The sequence below is a fragment of the Peromyscus maniculatus genome, chromosome 15, assembly GCF_049852395.1.
Source record: "Peromyscus maniculatus bairdii isolate BWxNUB_F1_BW_parent chromosome 15, HU_Pman_BW_mat_3.1, whole genome shotgun sequence".
Lineage (NCBI taxonomy): Eukaryota > Metazoa > Chordata > Mammalia > Rodentia > Cricetidae > Peromyscus > Peromyscus maniculatus.
In genome coordinates, this window is record NC_134866.1 from 40786814 (window position 1) to 40803150 (window position 16337).

General features: G+C 41.1%; 1 protein-coding gene across 1 annotated transcript in view; it reads left to right on the forward strand.

Annotated features, from left to right (window-relative positions):
- Positions 1-16337, forward strand: part of Itga2 (integrin subunit alpha 2) — a 97606-nt gene that overhangs the window by 26901 nt on the left and 54368 nt on the right. The window contains exon 2 of the mRNA XM_006979432.4: positions 3296-3413. Within this exon, the coding sequence (XP_006979494.2) occupies positions 3296-3413 (118 nt within the window). The remainder of the gene's footprint in view (positions 1-3295; positions 3414-16337) is intronic.

The window sequence follows — 16337 nt, forward strand, 5'->3', positions numbered from 1 at the left end:
GGCCAGCCTGGTCTACAGAGTGAGATCCAGGACAGGCACCAAAACAACACAGAGAAACCCTGTCTTGAAAACAAAAACAACAACAAAAAAGATATAGTAGGTTTTAATGTAATCCTGGATTCAGTGGTATAGTGGATAATAGGATATGTACTTTGGCTTAAACTATAGAGAGAAAAATGTTGGGAGGAAATATTTAAAAAATAACTATACTTAAATTTGAAGAATGTACTCCCGGCTGTGCATTATTTCTCCCTCCGTTTTTTATATTAAAAATCATCAGTGAGAAATAAATGTTAATTTAAACTGTGTTTTGTTCAGTACACATCATCTCAGCTGCTGAGGTTGTCGAGATGGCTCAGCAGCTAAGAATACTTCTGTGTAAACAACACGAGAGAGGGCCTGAGTGCAAAGCCCCAGGACCCAAGTAAAGCCAATGTCAAACCAGCTCCTCACCACGTAGGGAGTGGAGACAGGGGAATGCTGGGGCTCACCAGCTGCTAGTCTAGCTCCAAGTTCAGTGAAAGACTTTCCCAATGGTCTGATAAAGCAGGATGCTGGATGCTGTTCTCTAGCCTCCATATGTGTATGGGTATGTGCACTAGCCATGTGCAACACACACACACACACACACACACACAAATATATATTACCTTAAGTGCTGAGAAAATATGGGTAAATAAAAGCCAGATCTGGACTCTCAAGGGGCTTGCATTTTAGTTGACAGAAGCAGACATCGAGAAATAGGGACACATGAGAAAACTGCAGGTAATTGTCACCCCAGTGGGATAATGTGGGAAGACAATATTGCTGCTAAATCGAGGGATTAAAGAAGTCCTTGGAACAGAGACTAACCAGGCTGCTATGATGAATGATATCTAGAGTTTGGAGGAAGCTACAGGCAGTGAGACAGATATCAAAGACCGTGACTGGAATGTTCTGGGCGTGTTCAAGGACAGAAGGAAAAGGGATGTGTCTGGGACCCGGTGAAGCAAGGAGAGGGTGAGGCCAGAAAGCTACATGAGCACCAGGTAGGAAAGGACCTTTGAAGCTCTGTGAGGAAACTGGATTTTCTCAGTGCTACAGCAAGACCTTGGGGTTTAAAAGAGAAGGATGAAATGATTTTTTCCATTTTTAAAAATGGTTTCCACATACACATTTATAATATACATACATTTATAATACAATTAGAGTGTTAAAGTGAACTCCAATTTCCTTGTTTGCAAATCAATCATTATATATGTCTATATGAATATATAATAATGCACATATGCTATATGTATATGTTGTATAGGAGCATTTTAGTCAAAAAACAGATGACAGAGAGTACCACAGACCCTTAAGAGAAAGAAAGAAAAAGGACATGAAGTTGGTTGGGTAGGGAAACAGGGAGGAGTCGAGAAGAAAGAATATAATCAAAATATATTGTATGAAAATAATTCAATAAAAATTTAAAGGATTATATTTCCCAAGAGTGTAATAGTGATCTTGTGTGTTTATGTGCATTTTATGATTGCATAATAACAAAAGCACCCAAGAACACATTTCTGAAAGCATACACTTGCCACTACGTGAAATAAATGCCTTATAAATGCAGTATATTATAAAATTGAATAAGAAAATGAACTCCATCCTGATTCACTTCCTATTCCATGATTTGCCAAAGTCTAACTTAATAGTGGGAGGGAGCTGTGTTATTGTACGTCCAGCCACATGTATTCTTTCTGGTGTTAGATATGTCTAAAGTGACAGTAGTTTGACATCACCTCTCAAATATTAACTAGAATATGTAAGACCTGATAACTATTCAAACAGTATTTGCTAAGTTCTCATAGTGGGTGAAAATGAAGCAATAATTAGAAACACAAGCATTCTGAATGTCGCTTTCAGTATTCTGTTTAATTTGACGTTATCTCCTTTTACATTTTTTTCCTCATTAAAAAGGAACAGTGGCCCTATGGAGAGACAGATGTTACAGGTCGAATTTCCAATGTTGACCTGTGCAGATTATATCACATTGTATTTCAAAATTAATATGTACCCTTTTCCTCCCGGCAACTTTATTTTCCTAAGAAATAACAAGTGGGCTTTTTTTTTGAGTGAGCAAACGCCCAGTGGAGTATTTTTGGCACTTAAAAAGGCACATTGACTATTTCCACTCCCCAAAGCATCGCCAGTGACTTCATTTTTCCTTTTGGAACAGTCTATAGAATCTCCTCCCCTAAGTTCAGAAGCACAGTGGGAAAGCAAGCCGTTTCATCCAGGCTTTCGGTGTGTGGAACCACAGGCGTCTGAAACATCGTGCAGCCTTAACGCTGCCCCCCAAGTGAAGTCTTCCCTTGTGAAGACGAAGGGGACAGGAGCGGTGGCATTCAGTTTAAAGAGTCCAGGTGTTTTTAAGCTCTGCAAAGATGAATGCTGAAGCCCCAAGGCATATGGCACACTGCCATCTTTTGAGCTCCACAGAGCCTGGCTTCTACAGTGTGAAGGACTCCCAGAATCAATGCTCTAATGCCAGAGGGAGTTAACCCTACTCTTCTCTCCTCTTCTATCAGAAACAAAAGTTTTTCAGAAAGTCTATTAGGTATTGTCTCCCTTGGTTTGCTGTTTTTCGTGATTGTCATTTATTGACCATTAAGTAAGAAAACTCAAAAGACAGAAGTGCTTTGGCAGTTCCCACTGGAGTCAAAAGATAATGCACCATTTCCTAAATCTTTAGCCTACAAAGCATCCCTTTCTGAGAGAGACAGTGATGCTGATTTCCTGGGCTATGACTTTCCTCCCTCCCCAGCACTGCGTTTTTAACACACATTTCAGGTGGCGACCAGGTCAAGAGCAGGGCACCCTTCAAGCACTGTGTGAGTAGCGTAGAGCCTTGTTCTGCGAGGAAACACAAATAGAATTTAAATCATTTCATAATTCTTAGAGATAGGACAACAGTTTAAGAGCCTAGTGTCTTGATTCAGTCTCTTGTTCAAATCCTGTCCTTCCTTAGCACTGGACATGAGAGACTCACCTGGAGCCTCAAAAATCTCTGTGAAGCAAAAATGCCTTTGGTGACTATCTCCTGGGGCTGCATAGTTAAAGCAATAAATTTTCATATGATTATCTAGACCCATGCCAGGGCCCACATAAATACTTTAGATGTAGTAGCTATTATTTCTTATCAACACTGATTAGGAGAATAGTTATCAGGTCCAACAAGGGTTGTTGTTTTTTTAACATGGTCTTTAACAATTCTATTATACACTTACATTAAAAATTGTAAACATGGACTATGTTTTCTATTTTCAAATAGGTATTTTAAGTTGTCTGGCATACAATGTTGGCCTCCCAGGAGCAAAAATATTTTCCGGTCCTTCAAGTGAACAGTTTGGCTATGCAGTGCAGCAGCTCACAACGGCACAGGGCAAATGGTAAGACTATTCTCTCCCTTATTATTTCAATAAAATGTAATTGTGTAAATTTGGTATTTAAATCCGTTTTTAATCCAAATAGATGAATGAATATACTGTTAATGGATAATGCTTTAAAATTGCCCTTAGACAGCCTCACTGTCTTACTCTGGCTGGCCCAGAACCCACAGAAACATGCTTGCCTCTGTCTTCAGAGTGTATTGAGAATTAAAGGTGCACCCAGCTCTTCTGTTTGCTTGTTTGTTTGATCAAATATTTGTAAATGAGGGGTTTTTTCTTTGAGAGTTGATAACTGTAGATTGATAACTATCAGGATACTAGAATAGTACTATTTAGTGAGGAGAAATCCCAGATAGAAAACTTTCTCTAAAAGTTTTACTGACAATACAAGTTCTGACCATTAAGGTGGTAGATAAAACATAGACAGATGGATATTGCCTTGGTTCCTTAACCTTTGAACTGATCTTCCTTGAGTTTTAAAAGTAATCATCTAGCTAATGTTATTTTGGTGTCCCTTCTTGGGGGGAGGGGCAGAACAACTTCCAAAATCTTCTCCTTCAGTGGGGCTTAGCCCCCTGCTCCAAGTCAGCTTTCAATGTGCCTGATAGCAAGAGTTCTCATCTGTATTCATAGAAAACTCACAAAGTTGCCTTCATTTAGTTCTATCCTAAAGTACTCATCTTAGTTTACGTTACTATTGCTGTGATAAAACACAATGATCAAAAGCAAGTTGGAGAGGAAAGGGTTTCTTCAGCTTACACTTCTACATCACTGCTCATCATTGAAGGAAGTCAGGACAGGAACTCAAGCAGGGCAGGGTTCTGAAGGCAGGAGCTGATGCAGAAGCCATGGAGCGGTACTGCTCACTGGCTTGTTCATCATGGCTTGCTCAGCCTGCTTTCTTATAGAAGCCAGGACCAACAGCCCAGGGATGGCACCACCTTCAATGAACTAATTTAAAAAGTGCCCTACAGCCAGATCTTATGGGGGCACTTTTCTCAATTAAGGTTCCTCCCTTTCAGAAAGCTCTAGCTTGTGTCAAGTTAACATAAAACTAGCCAGGATAGTACCCAAGAATTTTAATGTAAAGGATTACATTTATAAACCAGAGCTTTATTATCTGGTGAAAATGACTACCTTTGAGAAACTGGAGGAAAAATATACATCCATATATATGTGTATATGTATATATAATGAACATTAGTAATGGATATGTATATCCATTACTAATTTAAGTTTACTGTGAATGCAGTAGAAAAAAAATCAAAAAAATAAGAAGACCCTGAAAATTATGTTGAGGAAGGCAAGTTCCTCCCCTGTCCAATTTGATGCCCATTTGTAGACAGGTCCATGGAGCCCAACCTCTCATTGTGGCCCAAGGATTTAAGCTGTGCCCACTCAGCCTGGAGCTTTAGGTCCTGATCTTCACCCTCTGGATGTTTTTAAACAATAACATGAACCTTGGGTGACCTTTACTTGAGAATTACCATGTATAACCTTCATGTTGTAAACTTACCTTTGATTCACTAATCCACTAGGGTTTTTTTTAAGACTATTTTAAGTCCATGTTGTTTCTGCGTTGGGACATGCTTACCTGTGTGATGAGGAAACACAATGCAACTATCATGGTTCATCTTAGAAGGCATTTAGAAGAGGCAAAGATTGAGCTAGGATTAAAATGATGGACACAGGTGGGCTGGAGAAGAACCTGATCTACTTACTCTGAAGAGATCCAGAAAGCAATCACTGTTGGAAGTAGTCTGTCAGCCTGGGAGAGAACAGCCAGGCTAATCATTCCAAGGATTGCACTGCTGCAATCATTTGGAGTACAGGAGGGAGCATCAGTTCTACCAACTATAACTTTTTCTTTAATTACTATAGAGAAGGAAGCAAGCTAGAATGGTGATAGAGCCCTGTTTTGACCTTAGAATCCAATTCATTAAGTTGCCAATGAACCCAAGTTTGCACTGCTCCTTTGCAAGAAATCCATAAACTATTTCTTGAGGCTGGAGAGATGCCTCCCTAGTGAAGAGTGCATACTGCTCTTGTTGAAGACCAGAGTTTGATTTCCACTATCCATGTAGGATGACTATCAACTGCTTATAATTACAATCCCAAGCATATCTGACACCCGCACTCACATGCACTCATTTGCACACACATACAAACACATAATTAAGATACAGCTTAACATTTAAAGAATAATAATGTGTTGAATGACTAAATGAGAAGCCTGCTTCCAAGTGATTCACCATAGATAGCCTATGGGGTGAACTATTTGAGACTACCTGAAGACTTATGAGCTGAAGAAGAGCTCCACATGAACTCCAGTGGTCTACTACAAAGGCACAGCCTAGCTAAGAACAATCTGGCATTGAGTTTGAGGTGGTTTTGTTTTGTTCTCAGCATCAACTTTTCAGGGGCAAAATAAGCCTAAGAGAAAAAAAAACACTATCTGTAATAGATGCTATTAGAGATGATGTCTGTTACGGATTGGTGAAGAACTCAACTGCTGGCTATGTGGCAGTTGAATAAGACTAAAATGACAAAGAGATGACAGGGACATAATGTAGAATCCTGAGAAAGTGAGGGTCAGTCTTGATGTTTCTCTCTGTGTAAGAAGAATTCAAGATATCATTAAAAGGCTTTGGTATTAGCCGATTATATTGAAATTCTCGTGCTGATTGGGTGACATCGAGATCAGGGACATCAGATAATTCAAAATCCTCCCTTAGCCTTCCCATAATATTCCTTGTGTAAATAATGACAATGGCTATTGTAGTGGGTAGCCATTCCAGCTTGGATTTGGAAGTTCCAACCCCCATTGAGACTCTGGCAACTGTCATGCCAGGGGCCAGGGGAGGCACCTGGAGACCTGAGAGCTGGATGGGCCAGCGTTCTCTCTGTTCCGGGACCCTAGCCAGTGGAGGGGTGGAGGTGGACCGAGCAGAGCTCCAGAGAACACTGCTGGACTTTGATACACCTTCCCCAGACCCCCAACCTACCTTTCCCTTTTTTGTAAGTTACCCACTAAATAAATCTTCCTTTTAGCTACGTAGAGTGGCCATAATAATTTCACCAATAGGCTATTAGGAAACAAGGCCCTACTCTATAATTGGCTGGGTTGGTGCCTTCAATACCAATATGGAACTTTCTGGTAAAGTGTACTTTTTAGCTTAGGATCACAGTCTTCCTTCCCTCCAGCCAGTGTCTAATCATCAGCCTGTGCAGACATACCGCACCACACAGAGGAGAAGGGACAATTCATGTCTGTCTAAGGGGCTGAAGGCACAAAACAGAGAAGAGAGCAAAGCTGGTGGGCCAGCCTGTCCAAATCCTCTCACCGCCTCAGTCTTGCCAAGCAAAGGAACAGAACAGGCTAAGCCATGGACAAAATTACCTAATCCACTGTGACTGGATACTGTGCCTATGTGGGGTGTAGGAAACACAGAGCATGGAACTTGCCCTCCGGAGAGTGGAACCGTCTAGGAGGAAGATTTATATGCAGAGTAGGAATGCAGAAATAAGAGAGAAGGGACAATCCAGGGCCAAACCTTGTCATTGCTCATGTTTTCGTGCTTCTACCTCCATTAAGGGCAGAGCTCATTTTCCCTTCCCAAAGCCCAGGACACTGGCGGTACAAGATTTCTTCATGGCCTCTGTCATTAGCCCATCCCTATCAGTGGGCCTTCCTTGGATACAATGCACCAGGGCTAGGTGGTCCTGAGTTAGGACAGGCTGCCTTCCCAGAGAAGAAGAAAAATAATGCGGAACCTGGGCTCCAGAATGGCCCGTTTGTTTTGACAATTGGCGCTGTGCCCTTCCCCACTCCTAATTTATGACAATTGCCCAGACGTTATGGAAGTAGCAGATGTGGGAAAAACTGTTTAAACATTAACTTTCCTTCTGATACTAATGAAGTTAACTTTTGCTAGGAATCCGTTCAATAAATTGTGAGTGTTTGCTCAGAGTCAGGGTGTCTCACAGACACATACTCACACACACACACACACACACACACACACACACACACACACACACACACACACACACGAGTTCAATGCTGTCTTCCTGCTTATTCTGAAGTAGGTCTTGCCCCTTTCCTGTCTGCTTACTCTGATTTCCTTTACAATCTCCTTTACCCTTGACTCCATCTGTCAGCCCTTTTCCTCTAACCCGTTCAAGGCTCCAGTAGAAGTGTTCTTAAATCGCACCGTTATTTCGGAGTACAGTTTGAGTTGTCCTTGTGTGTCCGATGTTAAGAACATAGGCATGTTTTACTTCAAGATCTACTCGATTTTAATGAAGCCAACTTGGCTATTTTAGTAGCATTATTTATTAGATTTTTATTACACCCTAGACTTCTACTTTAATAGAATCAGGGACATCTCTTTATTAATTCTTGAGCCTTTTCCACAGTCTCCTGTGAGCTGCAGAGTTTGAAAAGCAGGCTGACCTTCCCAAGCAGAGTTGCTGTGCAGTCCTGTGGCTAAGAGTAAAGCCTGGTGTGCTCTTCTTTCGGCGTAGACAGAGGAGGGCCAGCCTGCCTCCAGGCCGAGTCTCACACACCGGATGTCCAACACGGATGATGCAATCCTTATCACAAACAATCTGTAAGGGCCTGAGACATGTGTAAGATCATTTCCTGGAACTAGCAGTGATATGCACTGTTTCTGTTTGTGTGATCTGAAGGCTTGCCCCAAGAACAAACTTGAGTCCATTATGTGACTCAAAATCATTGTAACTGAAATCACTTGTGAGACGATGACTGACTAAGAAGGAGGGGTATTTCCAGTCCTGGAAATGTATTTTCTTGTTTCATCAAGGACTGTGCATTCTACTTCCTTATAAAGAGAGGAGAACTATGAATGAATACTTCATAAAAAAAATCAATGCATCTATATATGGGCATGTATAATTATTTTAATTTTTTGGTTAAGAGAAATTTCAGTAAAATTCTTTATTTATTATAAGTGTGATAGTCCCCCCAAAAAATGTCTCTGTAGGAGAAATTTAAATAAAAAGTCATATAGGAGTGAGAAATTTTCAGTTTTATAGCAGATACAAAGGCTATGTATGTTAAATATCTCTTGCTCTAACTTGCTTCTTCCATCATCCATTCTGGACTTGAGTTTGTGATGCTCATGTACACACACACACACACACACACACACACACACACACATTTGTGACTCACACTTGAAAGATACCTGCTGTTTAGAATGCTTGGGATATATCAATGATCTATGGAAAAATCCTCCATGCTTTCAAAACATCATGTCAGATATTCCTCATGATAATATCAAGTGCCTGCTCCAGAAAAAAATTAACTTACAAAAGTAAAGAGCTTTGACACATTCGTCTTTCTGGTACCCAATCATCTAAAATGTTTCCCTCCATCAGAACACGTATGTGGGAAATGCTAAGTGGCATAGATAGAAGGTAGTTGTTAATGTTTTTAAGTTCCGTATGATGAACATGTGTTGAGTTCTTGTTTAAAAGAGTTCTAAGTGGACCCAGTATGGTAGAATTGTGGATTTGGAAGGAAGGGACATAGAAGTGAGTGTAGATTCTGCTGCCACTGAGACTCTGTACTAGTTTCTGTTGCTATGGTAAAACACCATGACCAAGGCAACCAAAGGAAGAAGTTTACTTGGCCTTATAGTTCCTGAGGGATGAGTCCATTATGAGCAGACATGGCAGCAAGCATCAAGAGGAGAAAGCTAAGAGGTCATATCCCAATAAAAATCAGAGAGAAGAAAGAGAAAAAATGGAAGAAGGATGAAGCTATATTCTCAAAGTCTGCCCTCAGTGACATACTTTCTCCAGCAAGGCCACACCTCCCAAATTTCCCCAAACAGCACCACCAACTGGGGACCAAGTGTCCAAATGCCTGTGTCTGGGAATGGGGCAGGTGCATCTCATTCAAACCACTGTAGACACAGTGTCTTTATACAAAAACAGAAATAGGTATAACACCTCATAGGTAATTATAAGGACCAAAGGAGATAATTCAGATGAGTCCTTCATTAACCATTGTGTAGTTTTATAATGCTGTTGCTATTCAAGTGTTTATCTTTGATTTTAAAAAAAATGGCCTCCAAAGCACCCAGCAGAAAGATATTGTCTCGTGGGCATTGATGTCGGAAAGGCAGTAATCTTAAAAATCATACTTGGTTCCCTAGGGTGGGTAAAAGTGGAGGATTTTGTATCACCATAAGTCTTTATAGTGAGTATCTCAGCTTTTGATTTTAACTTCAGGAAAACTTCATGGAAGATGATTTGAAGCCACAATTGGTATTTACTGGCTCCTTTGATTCCAGTAGAAAAAAATTAATTTCTAGGGTTTTTTTATGGAGCAGAAAAGACTTAAGATGCTTTAGAGATAATGAGGTTGGTGGACTCTGTTGAGACATTGAAAAACCTTGAAGGCTTTGCCATCTCACCACTTCAGGGAACAATCTGGAAGCTGAAGAGTCTGTGGTCACATAATGAGGTTGACATACTAACATTGCTTTTAACTTACACCAAAGAGTTTGACTATTGAGTTTGGAACAGCAATACTGTGACCTAAAAGTCTACCTGCCCCCTCTTTCCCTAAGGGGTAAAATTTCATAGGTGACTTCCTTCATTCACAAATACCTTTTCCATTAACTAGCAAAAGTAAGGCTCTATTTATAACTTGCCAGATGCACTGTATTGTCAATATCCTAGAATAATAAAAGGATGATATTCTTATTCATACACTGTGGCTTTGAAATTTCTAATGTTAATATAGATATTACGTAGAATAGGCTCCAGTCATGAGTAAGGTATCACCTCGAGGGTCTAGAGGACATCTCAAACTCCAGGTGTCTCTCACACAGCTGTTGAGCTTCTTCATCTCAAAATCTTGCTCAGCTGACAGCACCCTTTGTGATGATGACACTCATTCTGCTTAACGTCCCAACTCCAAGAGTTTGCCTTGAGCTTGTTCATCCCTCTGTCCCTCTGTCCCTCTTTCTTGCTTCCTCTGTTTAAGTTTTCCTTTGAAAGACAACCTAAAGAAATCCTGCTGGCCCTACTTAGACAAACTATTTTAAACAAAACAAGTGCTCACCAGCAGAATTCTCTGAATTTCTGTGAGTCTCCGCCAGCTTTTACCCAGGAGACCGCAAGGACCTTACAAATACTTGACCTGCTCCCCTGTGGCTTCAGTACAATCTTTTTAATGAAGTACCTGTCACAGTTCCCCAAGTATGTCACATTATGATCACTCTACTCACCCCCCTGAAACATTTTTTACTTAGAGAACAAAAAGAAAGAAAGAGAGAGAGAGAGAGAGAGAGAGAGAGAGAGAGAGAGAGAGAGAGAGAGAGAGAGAAATGAGGACTAATTAAATGCAAGTCTATATTTGGTCTGGCCCCCTTGCCAAGCTGATCCCACCTCTTGCCATTTTCCCCCAGCCACTGGGCTTTCCAACTTGTTGCAGCCCCAGGTTACTCTTCCACCAAAGTCTCCTGACTTTTTTTCTTTTCTTTAAGTCTTGAATACTTAAATTTCCTTAAATCTTGAACAGTTTTTTGGAGGGGAGGGGGGCTTCTCTAACCATTCAAATAAAGATTATACTACTCGCCACCTCACACTCCTAACTCTATTCCATTCATCTTCCTTCCAAAGCACTGATCACTGCCACCATGTGGTTCACTTACAAGATTTATTATCTATCTTTTCCCTAGGATGTAAAATTTGAGGCCAGAATTTTTCTAGTGACTTCCTTGATACCTACAACTGAGTATGGTCCATAGTAGGTATTCTGGCTAGTTTTATGTCAACTTGACACAAGCCAGAGTCATTAGAGAAGGGAGCCTCACTTGAGAAAATGCCTCTGTAAGATCAGGCTGTAGGCAACCCTATTGGGCATTTTCTTAATTAGTGATTGATGGAGAGGGCTCAGCGCACTGTGGGTGGTGCCATCCCTGGGCTGGTGGTCCTGGGTTCTATAAAAAGCAGGCTGAAGAAGCCATAAGGAGCAAGCCATAGAGTACCATTCCTTAGCCTCTGCATTAGCTCCTGCCTCCAGGTTCCTGCCCTGGTTGAGTTTCTGTCCTGACTTCCTCCAGAGATGAAGAGTAAAATAGAAGTGTAATAATAAACCCTTTCCTCTTCAGTTTGCTTTTTCTCGTGGTGTTTTAGCACAGCAATAGTAACCCTAAAACAGTAGGTCTTGCCACTGTACACAAACTCATAGGTGGTCTACTGTACAGGGCCAGGACATATAGTTTACATAAGAATGGTACCTCCTGGAGTTGTACAACATGTCCATCCCATAGGCACTCATTAAACATTTCTTGACAATACCATATTGTTTTAACTGCGCCTCCATTGGCAATCTCTATAAAAATCCTTACTGTTGATGAAATGTCTGGAGAACTTAGAGACCCACAGAATAAAGGAAGATATTTTTAGCACCTCCTGGATTGTGGGTTTAAAATTGTCCGACCTACGCCACCATAAATATTGTTTACTAACTAAACAAAGCACTTTGAATTCCACTGAGGTGGGCAAATTGGCTACTTTTGGGGAGTCTACATAATCACTATTTTCCCACAAGATAATTGAACAGTAAGCGTTATTTAAGACAGTCTTGGAAGAATTCCCAGTTTCACTGTAGGGAAGAAGAAGTTTATATCTTGGGTTTTTGTTTAGTTTCGAGGATCAGCACTCATGACTATTCACACAGCTCTATTTTTTTTTCTGGTTCAGCGTTAATGAAATCTATAACTACAAAGAATTCCTGCCATGTTTCAACATGTTTTTCCCACCTGTGGATGCCATACCTCCCTTTGTAAAAATTTTACTGTTGTACTGCTCCCTGTTACAGCCATAAAATTTAATGGTTGACAATACCAGCCTCCTTAACTTCCTGTCTAGTTGATTTAAGGATGTCATGATTTCCTGGGAGTGGCCTCTGGTGACTTCATAGCCTCCTCTCATGGGGGTGAGCTGTAAGGAAGAGGATTCCATGAAAATCTGTGGGTGTGGTGAGGTGTCTGCTGCAGGGTGGGAAATATTACCAGTAAAGGCCGTGGCAGTGGTCTAGAACCTTCCCTGGAATTGCTGGCCTGGAGGTGGATACCTAATGTGCTATGATATTTACAGAATGAGTCATGCGTGAACTAGGGACGAAGACTCCTTTGTTCTTCAGGTACACCCCCAAATAGCCAGGTTTTGTATTGTTTTCTCCTGTCTTCTGTTAATAATTTAAGATAGCAGATGAAGAAAATAACTTTATTTCTGTTTTTTTTCCCTGACATCTCAGTGCTTTTATTTACCCCTTATTGAGTGGCATATGATAGAGCAGAAATATGCCTCTCCCTCTTCTTTGTGTCTGCTTACCTTAAGAGAGTCACAATGTTCCCAGTAGTAAGGGTGATGGTGGCATCTTAACCCTTCTCTAATTTTAAGGTTAACTAATCCTGAATTCTGAGAGGAGGTGAGGGGGCCTGCCCATCAGGGCTCTCAGTGGGAGAGAAAAGCAGCCAGTATCTCTGGCTTCTTCTCAAGGAGACTAGCAGAGAGCAGGTGCTATACCCTTGCTGCTGGAGACACTGAGAAACAGAGCGCTTTCGTTCAGACATACTTCGCTTTCCTCAGTGTGCCCCCCCTGGGCTTTGGTAAGGAGATGTGTATCAAAGAAGTCACCCGTGTGATCAGATCTGGTATTTACTGAACGTGCTCTGTCCTTGACTGTCCTTGCAAATAGCACGGCCTGCCCCTTGCTGTGTACTTGTGCCCTCCCAAGGACAACCCTGGCACGCACGCATCTGAACCGTGGTTCCCTTCAGCACTACGTAGCCATATCCCTGTTCCCAGGAAGTGTGACCTGGCCCTCTGCTTCCAGTTTCTATTGCATCCGATTTCTAGAACTCATTTCATCTGTGGAGAGAGTTTTCCCAAGCCTACCCCAGGGCTTCTTGCACTGAAGAGGAAAGAGAGCTGCCTGGAGGTTAAAATCCACATCTTCAGACAGGAACACAGTTGACCATGACCCGCAACTTTATAAGGAGTGAATTGTTCATCTCTCTGTCTCAGCACTTCCGTTTGTAAAATGCCAGTAATATAATCTCAGATTTGTTTTTTGGAGATTAAATAAGGTAATTTTTGGAAAAACTTACACCCACCCCAAAATATTGTAAGATTTACCAGCATTAACAGGAATTCCCAGAACGGCAAGGGCCAGAGCCATACTTTCTGTAACTGCGTGTCTTAAGGTATTCCATGAGTTACTTTTCTCATTGTTCTACCAACACACATGGCAGGAGTATTTTGAGGAATAATGGTTCATTCTAGCTCACAGTTTGAGGGCACAGCCATCATGGTGAGGAAGGCATGAACACAGGAGCATGAGGCAGGCAGGCCGGTCACAGTTCATCTCTGGTCAAGAAGCCGAGAGTCATGAGTGCTAGAACTCAGCTAGATTTCTCTTTTCCATTGGATCAAAGCTCCCCCCTCTTAACCGTGGATGATTGCTGCCCACATTTAGGATGGGTCTTCCTTTCTCAGTTCAACCATCTGGGAATTAAGCTTCTTAGACACAGTTGAGGTGTGGTTCCATCTGATTCCAGATCCAGTCAAATTTGGCTATGAAGATTGACCATCATGGTGCTGTTTTCTTCCTAAATAGACTCTGCAGTCTACTTCCCTTCATCCCTTAAACCTTGACCAGAGAAGCTTCTTTGTGCTCAGAGACTCATGACTGACCAAAGTACCAAGTGTAAAATAACACAAAGTGCTGAGTTTCGCATGGGTCATCTGTATCAACTTTTCGCCATCTAAGACCCAAGAAACTATGCAGGATGGGGAGGAGGCAAAAGAACGGAACAGTCAGTGGATGGGGAGTTAAGCTGGGAAATGATGACTTCTGGGTTTGCATAGCCATCGAGAACATCAACTCCCAGCTGCTGTGTTCTATCTCTACGTGATCAACACAAGATCGAGCCAGTCAACATTCCATCCTGGATGAGGAAAGGGTGCATGAGAACCTACTCCTTAGCAGATGAGTTATGGGTCATTGATGACTGCTGGGGAAGGGAAAGACTATTTTCTTCAGGGTGTGGCTACTGGTCGGCTGCCAAACCCCTAGTGAAGGGTCATGTGCCCATGCGCTTATGGGTAACACTAATTGGACTCATTAGGAAATTTTAAAAAGGAGGTTGAGAGGATGCACTGGGGTACAAGGGAAGTGGCTTGGGAGTGGAAAGTGGTTATCATCAAGACATGTTGTATACATGTTTGAAATTTTCAAAGATAAATTTAAAACATTAATTTTCTTAGAAGTATAATTTTGACGCTAGTAGAAGGTACAGGCTGAATCTGAAATAGCTGACAAAACAGTCACGGTGTATGCTTCCTTTGGGCTCTCTTTGACTTTTCAAGAGCCTTAACCTACTGTGTGTGCCTACTGTGATCGAAGCATTGAGTACAAGTAACATTTTAATAGGTAACACTAAATTATACATATACACGTGTGTATGTGTGTGAGTGTGTGTGTGTATATTGGCTCTTTATTTTCACCTTTACTTGGACAAAAATAGTATGTCCTTCAGCTAAAAGATAATTATAGATTATTAATTAACCTTTCCTTTACCGAGACAGTCTTCCAATTAGTAACTGAAATGCTTATTTTTTCATTCATTTGTTCAGCAAATATTTAGACCTACAGGCACAGAATCTCTGCCCTCAATAACCTTCCTATCTACTGGAGGATCTAGTCCTCAGAGTTCAAAGAGCCAGATGGCTTTCTGGAGGGAGGATTATCCAACAGGAGATGTAGCTGATGGGTAGAACCTGCCATGCATGGAATGGCATGGTATGTATGAAGGTCTGGAAGCATAAGAGACTCTGGTCTAGAAAACTGAATTCAGTAAGACTCTGGACTCTTCAACCCCAGGAGTAGGCAAGAATATGACAGGGATGGATAGGAAATTAGAGGCATATCACCTGATTTTTTTAAGTGTCTGTGCAAGAAAACCAGAAGAATGCTGTGTAGACCCCCTGTAAATGAGTACTAGAGACTACTAAAGAGGGAGAAGGTTTGAGCTGTTGTTGAAACAGTTTTCACAGTACAAAGGAGATTCCTAACTTCCTCTCAGTGGTCATGGAGAACACCAGACATGCTCAAACATACATGCCAAATGCCACCAGCAGCTCCCCACAACTAAAATAAATACTGTCACAATGTTATAGCCATCACTCAGATTTCTGACTTTTCAAGAGCCTTAGCCTGTGTGCCTAATGTGATTGAAGTGTTGAGTACAAGTAACATTTTTTTTTTTTGGTTTGTCAAGACAGGGTTTCTCTGTGTAGCTTTGGAGCCTGTCCTGGAACTCACTCTGTAGACCAGGCTGGCCTCGAACGCACAGAGATCCGCCTGGCTCTGCCTCCTGAGTTCTGGGATTACATTTTAATAGGTAATGTTAAGTTATCTGCTTCTAAGAGGACAAATCCTTCAGTTTTGACCTTAAATAAAAGTTAATTGAATTATTAAGTATTCCGGGTGTTCTCTAAGAATATTTTTATGCAATGAATAAGGTAATTTTACTGTTGAAGTATAAATTTTCATCCTTTATGTCTCTTTTTGCATCCTTTGACCATTTTAATTAACATTTGTTTCACAGAAGAGCTTAATTCCTATCCTTCATCTCTCTCATATAATTGTTTTATTGGTTGTGTATGTTAAATAGTTATGCTGGATTTAGTAGACAGGATTTCTATATGTCTACCACATAACATTTAGCATGGAGCAAAAGTATAAGTGATAATGACAAATTATTAGCACAGAACACTCACAGAGATATTTCATAGATAATCTTCTCAACTTCAAAAAGCACACCTAAGAATAAAGCAAGTATACTTCCTTAGTAACTGGATGTTACACAATAC